At 40.0% G+C, this 18193-nt stretch overlaps 1 protein-coding gene across 2 annotated transcripts; it reads left to right on the top strand.

The window, feature by feature from the left end:
• The first annotated feature begins 1693 nt into the window (after nt 1–1693).
• On the top strand, nt 1694–17982 carry LOC311602355 (melanoma antigen preferentially expressed in tumors-like). Of its 2 annotated transcripts, XM_084790304.1 has the most exons (12): nt 1694–1808; nt 1995–2115; nt 2899–3014; nt 3422–3540; nt 5470–5564; nt 6807–6876; nt 10290–10340; nt 13011–13101; nt 13202–13307; nt 14523–14822; nt 15587–16171; nt 16919–17982. In XM_084790304.1, exons 10-12 carry the CDS (start codon nt 14527–14529, stop codon nt 17430–17432), a joined length of 1395 nt encoding a protein of 464 aa, XP_084646430.1. In that variant the 5' UTR covers nt 1694–1808; nt 1995–2115; nt 2899–3014; nt 3422–3540; nt 5470–5564; nt 6807–6876; nt 10290–10340; nt 13011–13101; nt 13202–13307; nt 14523–14526; the 3' UTR covers nt 17433–17982. The 2 variants fall into 2 exon arrangements, with proteins under 2 accessions (XP_084646430.1, XP_084646431.1); XM_084790305.1 differs by lacking the exon at nt 6807–6876.
• The last annotated feature ends 211 nt before the right edge of the window (nt 17983–18193 follow it).

Raw genomic sequence — 18193 nt, forward strand, 5'->3', positions numbered from 1 at the left:
GCCTCGAACACACAGCAATCCCCCTGCCTCTGCTTCCCGAGTGCTAGGATTACAGGCGTGTGCCACCACGTCTGGCTTCAATGTCTTAGGTTTTTAAATAAGAGCGGGGTGCGATGCCACTCACCTGTAGTCCTAGGATGTCTCCCAGTTTAGTACATACCCACATATGGTAAACTTTTTTTCTAGGACAAGCTTTTTGACGAATTTGTCCAAGGTAGTCTAGAAGTCACTCTGCACTCCAGACAGGTCTTAAACTTACGGTCCTCTTGATGGTGGGAGTTCAGATCCCCACCACCCATGTAAACGCTGCCTATGGAAACATGCCTGTGGTCCCAGCCTTGGAGAGCAGAGATGGGAATTCCTGGAGCAACAAGCTCTGGATTTGACTGAGAAACTTAGCTTCAATGAATTAGGTAGAATCCTGTTGGACAATGATTCCTCACCTCAACTGGAGGCTTCCACTTGCACATACATAAGTACACATTCAATGCATCCACACATATGTGGACACATACACATTAAAACATATATATACATGGACAGTGTATATACTGTATACACATAAAAATGGGTAGTCACTATTATTTCACAAGGACTAGGTTTTTTAAAAATAATCTGTTGACAAATTTCCATTGGGCTATATTTATTGCAGCGAGGTATAAAGAAAAGTATAATGAAGTCACAATAAAATACATGATATTGTCCTTAGCATAGAGAGAGGGACAGGAAGGATGGAGGGAAGGAGAGAGGGAGGGAAGGAGGGAAAGGGAGAGAGAGAGAGAGAAAGAGAGAGGGGGGAAGGGAGGGGAGGGAGAGGGAGAGGGAGAGGGAGAGGGAGAGGGAGAGGGAGAGGTGCCAGATGGCTATATTTTAAGGGGCTAGACAGATGGCCCAGCGGTTAAGATCATTGGTTGCTCTTCCAGAGGACCAGGATTGGATTCTCACCACCTACCTGGTGATTTACAGTTTTTTCTATCTCCAATCCAGAGGATCTTGTGCCCTCTTCTTGTCTCCTTCGGTACTGCATTCATGTGTCCGACAGACATACAAATAAAACAAGCCAGACTGTCAAGTGGCTCTGCTGAGCCTAATGTTTGCATTATCTGCATTCATCCTGTTCAAAGCCCTATGTTATTTGAATGTATTTGGATCTCCATTGTAAATATGAGGTAGGGCACAGATTTTTACCCCCTGGAATTTTAGCTTTTTTCTTTGATGAGAGAGGGTCAATAAAAGATATGCCAGAATGTGAGTAAACTTTATTGTATTTGATTGGATGGTAGTGTGGAAAAGGAAGAAGTATAGAATCAGTATTGTGGGACAAAAGTGGAACAAGGGTTTGTCCACTAAGTCCGACAATAAGTTATGACCTGGCTTAGTAAATCTATAGCCAGGAAATGGCTATGTCTCACCCATAGGTTTGTTTATTCTTTTATTGGAAACTAATCCTAACTCTAAACCTAAAATTAATCCCTAATACCCAATCCCTAATCCCTAACTTTAAAGGTGGATGGGCATATAATCTCAACCCATGGCTACTGCTGCCGGTCATTGTCCTTGAGGTAGTGCAGAAGTTAGGCGCCTCACTCTACAGAATCACATGGAAGGGCTCGAGACAAGTCAGCTGACCCTGAACAGCCAATCAGAATTACCAGCGGGTGCTTTAAATTGACGGAGGGACCGTTAAGGGACAGCCGCCACCAAAGACTATGGCGTGCCCACCACCAGATATTTCTTTCCAGAAATGAGCTGCTGCCACTGCCGAGGGAGTGAAAAAGGCAAGAAACTTTCTGCATCCACTCATTTAGGTAAACCCTGCTAGTCTCTGTTGAGTAATTAAACTTGTTTGGGGCTAAATTACCAGGGTAGAGGAATTAATCTGTGATCTGGATGGATCACCCAGTGCTTCCAGCTACTGTGATGCGCGTTAGTTTCTTCCAAGGCGGAGATAGCTTCAAGTATGTAGCTAACCAAAACCTGCTTTCTCTTTAAAGTTCTCCACACATCCTTTCACCCCTTCGTACAAGATCTGTATTTCTGAGCCAGGCATGGTGGCATTTCTGGGCCTATAGGAAGATTTCTAGGTCTGTGTCATCAACTGGGATAACGAACTTGGTGAGAAGCATATTCCTTATTTATATCTTAGTTTTATTTGCTATTAACCCCCCCTCTCTCTCTCAATACATTAATGAGCTTTAATACTTTTTTTTAAAAAAAATCGGAGCAAGGCCTCAAGTTTATTATTGCCTGTTTTCTTTTTTTAATTAATTTATTCAGATTACAACTCAATTGTTATCCCATCACTTGTATCCTCCCATTCTTCCCTCCCTCCCGCTTTAACCCTATTCCCCTCCCCTAGGACTATGACCCAGGGGGACCTTCTCCCCCTCTATATAGTCATAGCATTTGCCATTAATTTTATGTGCTCATTTTTTAAAGCAGCAAGGACTAAAACGTATAAATATTTGTTTCCATTTCTATTGTATTCAATATTTTAAAGACCGTTTTTCACACCTGAAGAGCAAATACATGTCCACCTACCTGTTTTAAGTGTGATATCATTTCCTATAATGGGCTTTTTAGAGCAGATGGCTGTTTTCAGTGTCATTGGCTTGAAATTCAGTCATCTTCCTCTTCTGCCTTCTTAGTATTGGTATTACAGACGTATGCTTTTATACCTAACAGATGTATGCTTCCCTGCCTAACATTTTAATCATGATTTGTTGCAATGACTTTAGACTTGTAAGAGGGTATTCACAAACATTTCCTTAGTGGAGACATCTTATAAGAAGTATAAGATTACCCAAACTAGGAGAACATTGCTGATGTGCTGATAAGTTAACTAGATTTCATTTGCATTTGTTGAGGCATTTCAGTAATATTTTCTTTGTATTCCAGGATATTATTCCAGATACTTCATTGAAATTCATCAGCATTTTCCTATAGTCTCATCCAGAGAAACAGCTCTTCAATCTTCACTGGATTCGCAACTCTGACACACTTGAAGATTACTAGTCAGTCGGTCTTTTCAAAATTCTGACAATTTTGACTCTAATTCTTGCGTAATGTACACAATTCAGGTTTTCATATGACATTTACACAAACACATAGAGAGACAGAGAAGGGGGAGAAGGAGAGGGGAGAGGGGAGGAGAGAAGAGAGGGAAGAAGGGAGGAGAGGGAAAGGGAAAGGGAGAGGAGAGGGAGTGTGTGTTTTCGGTGAGTGTGAACTGGACAGTTTTTTATGTTGCTGTGAATCCGGCCTCATTAGTGAAAGTATTAGGTACACCTTAGTGCTTGTGTTTGAGTGTTTGTATTCTTTTAACCCTTTGAGCTTTTCCCTTGCCCAGAGAGAGATTATTTAACCCCATCCTTTCTTGTTTGTATCCCACTTACTTCCTCCTTTTGTATCATTGTTGTAGGTAAAACCTTCCAGCAGCATATTGAAAAGAGTTTCAGAGAGCAGGCGCCATTGTCTTATTCCCTGACTTTAGATGAAGCGGCCTCTGGTTTTCACAGTTTGGACCAATGTCAGCTACAGGTTAGTCATGTAGCCTCTGGTTTTCACTGGTTAGATTAATTTCAGCTACAAGTTGGCCGTGTAGAAGCGTTTCATGTCGAGCACTGTGCTCTTAGAACTTCCAAAGCTTTTGTCATGAGCATATCTGTAGCTTTCCCCAAGGCCTTTTCTGTGTGCCCTTCCGTTTTTAGGATGTGTCCTTTTTAAGCCAGCACTCTTTGCTGTCTGTTTTTCAGATCATCCCATGCTCTCTGCTCTAATCCTATGTTCTGAGCTGTATTACCTTTAGTGATTTGTGCAGCTTGAACCACCCAGTGTCCCTGATAAGAATCCACCTAGATGATGCTTTGCTGCGGGTGGTGAGCATGCTGCAGGACCTGAGTTAGGTTTACCCAGTTTCACCCTGGTTATTTAATTCTTATATGATCTTGATGTTTAAGTGGAGAATTTTCTAGAATCTTTCTTCCAGCCCTAATATTCTTTAGGTTAACTGATACAGTTTGCAGGTGAACCTTTCTACTCTGCTTTTTGTTTGTTTGTTACTTAGTTCTAATGTTTCTATTTTTTTTCAAACCCACAATTTCCTACTGAAGTAGTCATGCATGTTTCTGGTTTGCATCTCCAGGCCCTTAGTTGAATTCCTTCAGCTGCTACTTTGTGTCTTCTCTGAAAGTCCCCCCCCCCCCAGAGTCCTATTTTGTGTGTCGTTTGAATTCTCAGTGGAGCCTTCCAACCACTTCATTGTCTTTTAGTTTACACATTTGAGAGGTTATGACCTTTCCCCATGGTTTTCATATGACCAATGCATCTGTGCTGTGATGTCTCCATCACCTGCTTTTGGTATCTCTTCACGGTTTATTTGGAGATGTTAGTGAGCAGCCTCCTCCTGTGGGGTTAATCTTCAGTACTGTTTAGAGAGGACCAAAAGTAAGCACTGGATCACCATCATAGACCATGTCTGTAAAGAGCCACAAAGTTTCTTACATCCAACTACCACAGCACAAATGAGAAAATAACAGGAGTCACGAATATACTGCACAGTGAACCATAGAGTTAAAACTGAATGTGGACCAAAGTGGAAATATTAAACTGACCAAATGAATTGGGTGGGTGGGAGGAACCCAGGGACAGGCAATGCCTAATAAAAGAAAGGAAAGTGGAGAAGGGAAAAGTAGAAGCATGTTAGGAAGTGGAGGGGAAAGGACAGGGATAGAAGCGCACTAGTAAGAACAAACTAGGTAAATGTAACCAAAGGAATAAAAACTAGAAGGTTTAAAGTGCTGTAAGGTATAAATGATACAAAGGCACAGCAGGGGGGGGAAGAGGAAACACAATGGGCAAAACAAAACATTTTTAAGTGCCCAAGTCTTAGAGAGACTTATTTCTAGGTCCACTAATATCAAAGCTTGCCAGCTGGACTTAGTGGAGAACTAAAATTGGAGTATCTTTTTAAAAAAAAGTGTTTGATTTTACTGTGTGTCCTTTTATGGGTTTGTATGAAACACATGTGTCCTGGAGCCTGTGGAGGTCAGAAGTGGAGCAATAACAAATGCTTCTGGGCTGCCAAATAGGTTCTGTGGACTAAATCTGGGTTCTTTGTGAGAGCAACAGTTTTCTTAACTGCTCAGCCATCTGTTCAGCTCAGAATAAGGATTATTCATTAGTAACTTTTAGGCTGGTGTTGGAGCCCCTACCAGTCAAACATCAGTTAGCTAATGTAGCAGTTTTTTAAGAGCTTCCCTTATTTGCATCCCACATGTTGCTTTGATAGCTATGAGTGGAGCAGATTCTCCTCATAGCGAGACTTTCTGGTTTATAAATTATGAGTGTGCTAATGTTCATGTCAAGGTGCATGTTACAAGTGTCTTTAAGCCTATAGGAAGGAAATAGAGTGCTGAGACTTGTGGTGGGATTTTGGTTGTGTTGTTTTTTTTTCTTGGCCAACTGTAGACCACCTGTGAGGCCAAAAAGGCTGCTGCTCCCTAAGGCCTTTGTGGACCTGAAACTCAGATTCTCAGTTTCTCCAACATTGGACCATACAGAAGGTAAGTGTCATCCTCAATTTACCAATTCAATTTAAGGCTAGAGTGCACGGAGTCTTATGGTAGAGTTGGGAGTTAGAAGGACCCAGAGGGGACAGGAGCTTTACAGGGAGACTAGCAGAGCCAACAAATCTGGGCCCAGGGCGTGCTGCAGAGACTGATGCACCAACCAAAGACCATACACGGTGAGGACCTAGATCCTTTGCTCAGGTGTAGCAAATAGGCAGCACAGTCTCCTTATGGGTCCCATAATATGGGGATTAGGGTCTGACTCTGCCTTGGACTTTGGTGCACACTTGTTGATCACTTCCCCCTGATGGAGCAGCCTTGCCAGGCCACATAGGAAGAGGATACAGGTGGCCCTGATGAGACTTGATAAGCTGGAGTCAGATGGTAGGGGAGAAGGGTTCCCCTTTTTGAGGACTAGGGGAGGAAGGAGAGGGAAGAGAGAGGAAGGGTGAGAATGGGAGGAGACAACAACATTGGAGGGGGCTACCATCAGGATGTAAGGGGAATACATTTAAAATTAAAACAAAAAGAAAGTTATTAAGCTTTAACCCCCTCCTTCCAAATTAATAAAAGTAATGTTGTGTATAGCTCAGGGAAAAAAAAAAGAAAAGAAAATGGTAGGCATGTCTTTTCCATAGAAACCCCAGTCTCTGGGATGAAATAATGGCTCAGTGGTTAAAAGACATCCTTCCAGACCACTTATGTTCAGTTTCCAGTCCCTACATGGTAGCTTAAAACTATCAGTTACTCTAGTTCCAGAGGATCTTATACCTTCTGGCCTCCACCAGGTATGTGTGTGGTGCATAGTCATCATGCATGAAGGCAAAACACACACGCAGAATAAAATAGAAATATCTGTCTCTTCACTGGAGTCATGGATTTTACATTTTGGGCGACCTTTCCCTTCACCAGCCCTGTCAGAGAGCTGATCTTGAAGTCTTGTGGTGCTACTTGCTTTGGGCTGCAGTGGCCTTTTTGTTCCTCCATGCTATGCAGCTGCCCTTTCATGTCTTCAATGACTGTGATGTTCAACGTTTTTCTTATCCTGTCTTTTTAAAAAAATTTTTATTAATTTATTCTTGTTACATCTCAATGGTTATCCCATCCCTTGTATCCTCCCATTCTTCCCTCCCTCCCGTTTTCCCCTTATTCCCCTCCCCTATGACTGTTCCTGAGGGGGATTTCCTCCCCCTGTACTCATCCTGTCTTTTAATGGGGTCCATCCTTTCTTGTCAGGAAGAACCACATAGTGTCACCATGGAAGAGAGCAAGCAATTGCTGTGTGGACACTTTTAATACTAACAAGGTAATGAAATACCTTGTTAAGAGAAAGATGATGTTCTGGCTTCACTAATACTGTGGACTTGTTGAGAATTGAAATTTGCCACTTAAGTGTAAACAGGCAGCATGTTGCAGTCCACTTGATAAGGAAAGAGGCTATTTTAGCTAGGGAGCATCTTTCCATGTGAAAACAGTAAGGACAATCTATTGTTCAGCGGAAGTCCACTTCATTTTTTCTTCCTGAGGTCGAAGCACTCGCAACTTTGGTATTTCACTATAAGTCTCCTACCACATTACCACAAAAGAGATTTTGTTCTCTCTCTTGCACCCTTTCAGAGAGTATACTGCATATATTTGTTGCATTACTGGTGATGTCTACCTTAGTCCAGTCATTAACCTGTGGCGTTTATGTTATGCCATTGCAATGCTACTGTTACCTCCTTTAAAAAAAAAATAACCGTGGTGGGAAAAAAAACGCTTTAGAAATGCTCAACCTCCTTAATCATCAGGGAAATGCAAATCAAAACAACTCTGAGATTCCATTTTACACCCATCAGAATGGCTAAGATAAAAAATTCAAGCGACACCACATGCTGGCGAGGATGTGGGGAGAGAGGAACACTCCTTCATTGCTGGTGGGAATGCAAACTAGTACAACCACTTTGGAAATCTATCTGGTGCTATCTCAGAAAAATGGGAATAGGGCTTCCTCAAGACCCAGCTATTCCATTCCTTGGAATATACCCAGAAGATGCTCCAGCACACAACAAGAAAATTTGCTCAACCATGTTCATAGCAGCCTTATTCATAATAGCCAGAACATGGAAACAGCCTAAGTGTCCATCAGTAGAAGAATGGATAAAGAAACTGTGGTACATATACACTATGGAATACTATTCAGCTATTAAAAACAAGGAATTCCCGAAATTTGTGGATAAATGGACTGAGCTAGAAATGATCATAATGAGTGAGTTAACCCAGAAGCAGAAAGACTCAAATGGTATATACTCACTTATATCTGCATATTAGCCCAAGGGGCATGTCCCACGAAAGCCTTCACTTACCAGGAAACTGAGACAGAGGGGAGGACATTCTAGTGGGACTCTAGATGAGAGAAGCATGGGAGAATGGCAAAGTAGAAGGATCCAGAGGGTCCTAGAAGCCTACAAGTAGAACATTATGATAGGCAGATTTGGGCACAGGGGTCCCGCTCAAACTAAGGCACCAGACAAGGACAATACAGGCGGTAAACCTTAAACCCCTACCCAGATCTAGACAATGGGTAGAACACTCTCCACCGTAGAGTGGAGAGTGGGATATTACTTTCTCACATACTCTGGTACCTCAACTTTGACCATGTCCCCTGGAGGGGGAGACCTGGTGGCACTCAGAGGAAGGACAGCAGGTTACCAAGAAGAGACTTGATACCCTATGAACATATACAGGGGGAGGTAATCCCCCTCAGGAACAGTCATAGGGGAGGGGAATAAGGGGAAAATGGGAGGGAGGGAAGAATGGGAGGATACAAGGGATGGGATAACCATTGAGATGTAACAAGAATAAATTAATAAAGTAAAAAAAATAAAAAATAAAAATAAAAAGTCTAACAAAATAAAAAAAAATAAAAAGCAAAAAAAAAAAAAAAAAAAAAAAAAAACCCAAACCAAACCAAAACAAAAAAACGCTTTAGAAGATAACTTATCATTTGTCTTCTCAGACTTTGACTCACTACATTTAGAATTTTACCAGGTACCTAGCCTGAAATAAATGCTACTTAATGATGATATTCAGATTCCCCCCCCCCCTCTTGTTTCTTGAGACAAAGTTTCTCTGTAACCTTAGATTGTCTGTCCTGGACTTGCTTTGTAGACCAGGCTGGCCTCGAACTCACAGAGATCCGCCTGCCTCTTCCTCCCGAGTGCTGACATTAGATTTCCTCATTCTTGCTACATATATTGATTGGAATTCCTTTAAAGGAAGATCTGTCTTTTCTTCACCCCTTCATTTTTTTCAGTTTATTTAATATATGGTTGTGAGTAATTAATATACTTTACATTATAATCAGACTAAAAGATCATTTTGTTCCTTTAACTATTCTAGCTCTGGCCATCAGGGTTGCCTTTTAGGTAGTTTTATATGCATATCTCTTACATTCATTTTCTGGCACTATAAAATTTTCCAGTACATCTTGCTCATTTTCCCACCATGGTCTTAGGTCTTAGCTTAGGCCCATGTTCATTTCCCCTCCACCTCTTCTTTTTCTTTTCTTTCTTTCTTTTTTTAATTTTTAAAATATTTTTTTTTGGTTTTTTGAGACACTGCTTGTGTAGCCTTGACTGTGCTGAGCTCGCTTGTAGACCAGGTTGGCCTCGTACTCACAGTGATCCACCTGCCTCTGCTGGGATTAAAGGCGTGCGCCACCACCGCTCGGCTAGGCCCATGTTCTCTAGGGCTCTTGTTTTACCCCCCTTTCTGAGAATAAGATTTAGAAACTAATGTCTTTCTGTATCTTCATTAGTATTGGCTTTCACTTCTGCTGGTCCTGCCCACAAACAGAGGTTGTATGTATTGTGTTTACCGTGCATATATTTATACAACCACATTTTTATGTATTTCTACATTTAAATGTATGTGCTGATAATAAAACTTAGGACTCAAATACATGTGATTCCAATTGAATCTACCCTTATCTGTAAGCCACCTTTTCTGATCTACTGTGCATCTCTGTGATACACACACACACACACACACACACACACACACACACACACACACATATATACACACACATATATCTGCTATATATATATAGTTATGATATATTCCTAGTCAGTATATAAGAGAGTAGTTTCAAAATTACTAACCAATATCCCCGTTAAAATGATTCATTAACAAGTGTCTGTGTACAATTCTTTCAGCCTTTATTTTGTACACTAAAGTTAACTCTGTTTTCCAAAGTTTCTTCACAAACCATCTTCTTAGCCATTCCTTCATTGTAGCTACATTTATTTAATATACAGTTGGTTTGGGGAGTGGGAAGGTGGGTCACTTGGTCAAGTGCTGCCACCCAAGCATGAGGGGACTTCAGTTGGTATCTTCTGCACTAATGTAAAATTCAGACAGGACTCTGAATACTGGGAGAAAAGAGGGGGAGGACAGAGACAAGTCGAACCCCACGGCTCATAGGCCAGCCTTCATGGCCAAATCAATGAGCTCCCATCTCAGAGAGAAACCTTATGTTCATTGATAGGGAGGAGTGAGCTAGAGGAAGACAGCTGATGTCAGTAGCTGTCTTCCACATGCACAAGACTACACATGCAGGAACCAGCCCCCCAAAGTACAGCTAGCTTCATTTGTTAATAATTCAGACACCTCCATATTCTGTTTTTTTTTATTGTTTTATTTTTTTCCTTGCTGTCAACAATGTGCTGGTTCCAGGAACCCAGAAGTGAGAAATTCTGTGGAAGTTCATGATCTGTGCATCGTACGGTATACTATTGTGTTCTTCATTATTCATCAATGCATCTATAAGTTACTTATAGTTCTTAATTCAGTGTGAATACTATGTGAATTACTGTGCTGTATCACTTAAGGAAAAGAGGAAAGGGGGCATCCTGTACAAGGTCATTATAGACAGGATTTTCAGAATATCTTCTATTAGTGTTGGGCTGAATATGTTAATGAAGGAATAAAAATACAAAAGGGTGTTTTGGCTACATGAACATTAATATTATTCAAAAAATCCAAGTTATATAAAACTGTGTATTTGGAGAAGCATCCCTCCTTCCTCCTCCTTTCTGTCCTGTTCTTATTTCCCACTTCCTTCCTCCATTCCCCTGTTGGGAAAACCAGTGCATACAGTTTCGGGATTATTCTCTCCTGTATTTATTTTGCCAAAAGGAGAAGTTATGCGTTTTGTTCTTATCTTACATTAAAGTTAGGTAACATAAGAGTCATCCTTCTTCTTACTATTTGTTTAACAACATCTGGAGGAATGACACCATGCCATTTCATAGAGATTTTATCGTCCCTTTCTGCATTTGCTTGACATATTTGTATGACCATACTGTATTTTTATTTAAATATTCACCTATATATGTTTTTAATATTTTGAAATTATAAGTAATGTTTCCTGGGAGGGAAGTAAGGGGGAAATGGGAGGGAGGGAGGAATGGGAGGATACAAGGGATGGGATAACAAATGAAATGTAATGTGAATAAATTAATAAAATATATTTAAAAAATAAGTAATGTTTCTATGTGTATCTTTAGGCATATGAACTTTGTATGGAAATAGATTGCCACAGGATATGCCCAGCAGTAGGGTTGTTGGGTCAAATTTAAGATCTTATGTAGTTTTGTTAGGTAGTTGAAAATTTTGTCCTGGAAGCATTTTACTAGTTTTCACTTCCACCAGAAATATATGAGAATTACTGTTTCCTCACAGACCCATTAACAGAACATGCTGCTTTACTTTTAAAATTTTGCCTGTAGGTGACCTGACATTAAATGATAAGCAAATGATTGTTTACACACACACACACACACACACACACACACACACACACACACACAAACATACATACATACAATTATTAAAATTTGGCACTTTTCATTTGTGGATTGTACTTATACATTATTGTGTGAATTACTAATTTACATAGTTTCCTGAGTTTTATACAAAATTTCTGGTCCACTGTTTTTCAGTTTTATATTTCTGTAGATAATTAGCACATTATTTAATTGAGAGGTTTACTGGTCCTTAAAACTCTTTTGGTTGCCTTTTGATTTAATTGTGATTTCTTTATATTTTGAAATGCTTTCATTTTTATGTGACAGAATTGTTTATTGCTTTCTTTCGTTGCCTCTAGAATTTGAGTAATATTTAGGAAGCCCCTTTATATGGTGAGATTAAAGAAGAGCTGCCATATTTTCTTTAAGAAGCTGTGTGGTTTAACTTCTTTTGAAATTACCCTTATCTTGTTTAGGAGTATTTTTGCATGAATGTATGTGCATCATGTGTTTAACTAGTGCCCTCAGAGGCCAGAAGAGTACATTGGAATCCCTGGAACTGGAGTTATACAGGTGATTATAAGCATGTGGGTGCTAGGAACTGAACTCAGTCCTCTGGAACTCAGTTCTCAGTCCTCAGTCCTCTCAGCCATTTCTGAGCCATCTTGCCAGCTCTTGGCTTAACTGTTTGCTTAGATCTTCAACTTATGTTATTATTCTGTATCATTATGCAAATAGCACATTTTATGGATCTACTTTAAATTTTATTCTAAATTTCTCATACTCCCCTTTGCTCCAGTGGTTTTTGCATGCCACCTTTATTATGCACTTACTTCCATTGGTGCTGACTTTTATTTCTAGACTGTCCCATTCGGCTGTCTATTCTTTAAAAAATTTTTAATTTCATTTTATGTGGCTGGGTGTTTTGCCTGCACGTATGCCTGTGCACATGTGCATACCTAGTGCCCACAGAGGTCTGAAAGGGTGTTGAATCCCTTAAGACTCAAGTTGCAGACATTGCAAGCTACCACATGGATGCTGGGAATCAAAGCTGAGTCTGAAAGAGCAGCCAATTCTCCTACTTAACCAATGAACCATCTCTCCAGCTCCTAGTTTTCTATCTTACAGAAATAACATGATGTTGTATATATAGAAGTTTTCTAGATTTTATATTTCAGTTTGGTGTAGTATACATCCTTTCTCATGTGCCTTCCTTTTCACTTATCTCTTCTTGCATATCCTTTCATGTAAGAACTTGACAATCAAGTTGTTTAATTCTATAAACTGTTTGCAGATATTTTTGCAATTGAACCAAATTATGTATCTACTCAAGGAGAACAGATATATTTTTGATACTGAGATTGTCAGGAAAAATAAAATCACAACAGCAGCATTGCTTTGAGACACTTAAAATAGAATCTGGACCCCTTGTTAAACAAGACTTCAGGCACATCTACAACTAATATTTTTAACTGCACCATCTGAATATTTACATACTCACGAAAGAACAGACTGACCTTGGAAACTAGCATGAATTTCAACTTTTGAAACAAATTTCACTAGCGTTTGCAACACTTTGTGATATTATCACCCTTGCTTCGTGAGACTGCCCAGTTCGTCTTACAAACAAGCTTGACTTTTATTTCAGACAAAAAAAATATTACAGTTCTTGACAAAGGGGACACAGTTAAACTCTCTTGCTCCATACGCTGTAAAAGGAGCCCATTTTTAAAACCGAGGTACGTGGTTTTCAGGAGGGCTTGGCTCTTGTGGTTCCTGGGATTGCAATCCTAAGAAGTCTCGCTCAATTTAATGTAATTCTTCTTTGCCTTTGACCAGGGTGATTTTTTAAAAATCTCAGTCGGCAAGTTATTCTATCTGAGGACCGTGTCTGAGTGGCAAGTTATTCTATCCAAGGACGGTGTCTGAGTGTGCTTTATACTAGGTATGTGACCAGCAACAGAATTTTTGCTTTCTGATGGTTTTAATGCTTTTGCTTTGAATTTTGCTCATTTGTATGGTATTGCATCATTTTATATAATACCTATTTCTATCATTCTACAGTCTGTCATTTAGTGCTGTCTAGTTTATTTTACCAATTTTTTTGTGGTAGAGAGAAAGGGTATAAATATTCTGATTTAGTTTCTTATATATTACGAGTCTTATTTCTTGATTTTGTTTCTTTTCTTATTACCAAAGTGCCTGGCAGTGCTTCTCTCATCTCTGCTTTGTCCTTCCCCATAAGTTCCGTTGTTCAAACACCGAAGGTTCAGATTAGTCATATCCCTTACTTAATGCCATCCATTTAGCTGTTAACGTGTATTAACAGAACGTGAGTCACTATGGTATCTCACAACTGTTTCTAGTTTACATTTATCATATACAACTAATGCTTTTTTCACTCTCAGTCCTCAATGTTGCATTCCTTGCAGACCTCAGGAATCACTATTCTGCTTTCTGTTTGACTACTTTTTGGTGCTGAAATACGGGGGATAACTTTAAGGATTTAAACTGACCTGTTTAATAGAGTCTCTTCTCTAAATGGCAGCTGCTTCCTTTAGTGTTGGGACATATTTTCTTATTTTATACTTGTCTTGAGTGCAATCTTTCTGTCTGTAGTTTTGTGCCAAGCTGAAGCCCCTAATTATATTTTTCATTTGTATCTTTTGCAGTTTTTGTCTTTGTGCCTCACTACCCACAATATATTGTGATAGAATAGGACTAGCTGCAATTTCAATCTTTTGTCTCTCTGATAATTGTCAGTTTGATGTTTTGTTATTTTCCAATTCCATATTATGATGACTATATCAATATCAGGTCTATTTACAATTCCATTATTAAATGCTTTGTATTTTTTGAGAGGAAATATTAGGTGCCAATAGATAGGTAACCAACATTGTCTTCTACTAACTTGATTTCTAATGGTAGTCGTTCATGTACACACATACATGCATTTGTATACACACACAGGAACCTTTGTATCATCAGAAAAAGCTGTCTCTAATCTATGCCTATACTAGATCTTTCTTGAGGTAGCTACCAGTTTTCATCAACATTTTGTTGTACAGCTGATATATTTTCTGCATTGCTCACATCTGTTTTAAAGAAGAATCTGTGAATCTCTTCTCAGGACTTCTAAATATCTCTCATTGTGATACAGGCCTATGATGATGGATGACAAGGACCCATCCACGCTCTTGGAGCTTGCGATACAGAGTCTACTGAGCAATGAGTCTGTTGCAATTCATTCTCTGGGGGAGATCCCAAGGGAGCTTTTCATTCCATTGTTCTCTGCTGCTTTCGTGGGAGGATATAGGAAGACCTTGACAGCAATGGTGAAGATTTGGCCCTATACCTGTCTCCACATTGGGACATTAAGTGTGCAGGAACCCCAGCGTGAACTCCTGAAAGCTATGGTTGAGAGTCTTCAGGTCCTTCCTGCCCAGGGCTCAGCTTCTAGGTAAGAATCTATATAAGAGAGATGTAGCAAGACACCAGAAGTTATGCTACAGCCTGTTATTCTACCAAAAGTAGTGACTAGTGAATGCCAAAGATTTATATGTGAAGCTGTTGGCCCAACACTTGGTAACACATTAAAGACTAATATTCTTAGTGTTCATTATGAAATCTTTGTTTGTTTGTTTGTTTGTTTTGAGACAAGGTCTCTCTGTGTAACAACCCTGGCTGTCCTCGACTCCCTTTGTAGACCATGATGGCCTCAAACTCACAGAGATCCACCTACCTCTGCCTCCCAAGTGTTGGGATTAAAGGCGTGAACCACCGTGCCTGGCATGAAATCTATATTATTGAGGATACTATTGGTGGATTTACATAGCATGTGTTATTACATGGGAGAAGGACAGTAACTTAAAGACTGGAGAGGATTTAAGAAAAATAAAAGATTGGGGGGGAATAATTAAAGGAGTCTGAACTTTCATGGGATACACTTGCTGACAGTTGACATTCAGAACACAGACCGATAGTGGGCCTTTAATCTCAGCACTCGGGAGGCAGAGGCAGGTGGATCTCTGAGCTCAAGGCCAGCCTGGTCTACAAAGTGAGTCCAGGACAGCCGAGGCTACACAGAGAAACCCTGTCTTGAAAAACAAAAGCAAACAAACAACAAAGTGCAGACCAAGTTCCTACATGTCACTGTTGATCCTGTGGGTTTACATTCAATTTTGGATGCCTCTTAGATGTTCTATCTCCTCTTTTTTTCTGCAGGAGCCCTAAATTGAGGATCCTAGATATAAGGCAGGGCATTGACTGCAGGACAACATGCCCAGAATTTGGCATCAGATCACCTACTTGTTTTCATGGCTGCACTCACTCTTTACGCTCTATTCTGAAGTTAGAAAGCCAGTGTAGCACTACGGATCCAAAGCCTGAAATTCAGTCCTCAAGTCAGCCTATGGAGTTATTAGTCGATCTTTCCCTTGACGGTACCTTGAAAGAGAGGGAATTTTTTGCTTTGCTTCTGAATAAAGTTGAGCAGAGCTTGGGGTCCTTGCACCTCTGCTGTCGGGATTTGCAAATTGATAGATTTTCTTATGCAAAGAACATTCTCAAGTTCCTAGATCTGACATGCATTCAGAACCTGGCAGTTGATCAGGCTTCCCTGAACGAAGTAACGGCCCTTATGGCTCATATGACCTATCTGGACAGCCTAAGTCTGTCTAAAATTACCTGTAAATCTTTGCATGGGAGAGTCTTCCGAGTGTTTCTCAACTGTCTTGGGCGCATGAACTGCCTGAAAGAGCTCAACTTGTCTTCCTTCAGCCTCACAGATCATCTGGACAGCCTACTCAGGTGAGGGCTTGGGATATGTACCTGAGATTCCAGAACTGCCTGTTAAGACAGAGGAGAAATCATTCTTGGGGGTTCCTGAGATCCTCAAAAACTCTTTCTGCCTTCTATCTCTGCCCTCCTGAGAGTTTGAAAGTAGCCATGCCAAAAAGTGTCTTTCCTAGTCTGAGGAGAAAAACAGAGTTGCAGAAAACTGGTGATCTAAGCGCATGCAGGCAGTGTGTTCAGTGAAGGTGAAAAGAGCAGTGCAGTACTTCTCTAGCCATCAGGAGATGAAGAGGAGGAATTGAGAGAAAGTTTATATTGCGACACAGGCGCATATATTTATAGCCATGCATACCCATAGACTATGGGTCAGACCATTTCCCTAATGTGCTATCTCCAAGGTCAGGCCAGGAATGTGGAGGCTGTCATTAGTGAGCAGGTCACAGGGAGCTTCCGTTTGCTTGCGCCCTCTGCCCTATCTCTTCCAAGCAGCTGAACTAGTCCCACCTTTAATTATATTCTAGTTACTAAGTAGATAATATTTTCCACTAAATCTTTGACACAAGCCTCTTTAATACTGTGAAAATTCTCAAAGATACAAATTCTGAGGATATAAAAGTAACTTCAGGGTCAAAAATCTATTGAGTGAGTTAGAGCCCGTATTGTTAGCTGCTGCAATGTTTGTATGTGAAGCAGTTCGTTTTAGATTCCTCAGACTACTTTCTCTCATCTGATCATCATGCTATCTTTGTTTTCTCTCTACAGAGTCTTGCCACCAAATTTGGATTTCTTGTATCTGCCATTCTGCGAAATTTCTTACAGAGATCTCAAATTTCTGTCCCAGAGCCCTCAGGCCACCCACCTAAAGCTATTGAATCTTAGTAACAATGCCATGTATTGGGATGATTATAGGCCCTTTCAGATTCTTTTGCAGAAACTCTCAGCTACCTTGCAGCACTTGGCTATAAATCATTGCCATTTAACAGATGCTGCACTCTCTGCTATCCTTCCAGGGATATCTAAGTGTTCTCATCTCCGTGTGATTAGCTTTGTCTCTAATCCCGTTACGATGCCTATGATCATTAGAATCCTTCATTACTTAACACCGTTGTTGGAGTTGAAATACGTGATTTATCCTATCCCAGTACATTGTTATGACCAATGGCATCTTAATGGCATCTTAGACAGACAAAAGCTGGCTGATGTCCAAGCACAGCTGAAGGTGATGCTACAAGAAGCAAAGCGAAGTGACATGAACTGGATCACTTATTCTCAGTAAACTCCCAAGTTCAACTCAGTTTAAACGCTAAAATGTGACCTGTTAATTGTTCAGTGTTCCTTTCTGGAGCTCCCAGAATCTTATGTGAGATTCTTATGCTGTAGAAGACTATAGTTAAGAAGTATAGACACATAAGTTATTGACATAAAGCACTGACTCTAGGAAAATGGAGAGCTATGTGTCTCTTTGTTATTGGTCTTGGTCTTCATCTTACTGACTAAAGTGTTTGAGCATGTGATATGTAATGACTGTATCATGGTATACTGTATGTTTCATTTACCCAGGAATACCTAACATAATTTAATACCATTGCAACTTTTCCTTGTTTGTAGAGTGTGAGTCATCTTTGAATACAAAACTTTTACCTGCTTCCCAAAGTTACTTTAAATTATTCATATTGAAGGATCCCCTGGTCTACTTATGAGAAGCCTTCTGGAACTCACAGTGAGGAAAATAATTTTCATAATGCATTGACACATTCAGTTCTAGTGTTATCTCATTTCCCATTTGTCAGACTATGTCATACTTCAAATATCTATTGAGGATATTATTCTAAGCACTCAGAATTAAAATGCAAATAGTACAAATGTTTCATATGAAGCTATTCAGAATCCAAATGTTTATGTTTTATTTGTCCTTCTACTCTTTTCTTAGGTTACCATTTAGTAAAATTATTTTATCCTTTTGGATGCCAAATTTTTCTTCTTTTTTTCTTGCTATACTCTCTGGTCAATATATAGTAAGCTCCGCATTTTTGGATA

This window comes from Acomys minous, assembly GCF_964271855.1.
Source record: "Acomys minous genome assembly, chromosome: 7".
In the NCBI taxonomy this organism is placed as follows: Eukaryota; Metazoa; Chordata; class Mammalia; order Rodentia; family Muridae; genus Acomys; species Acomys minous.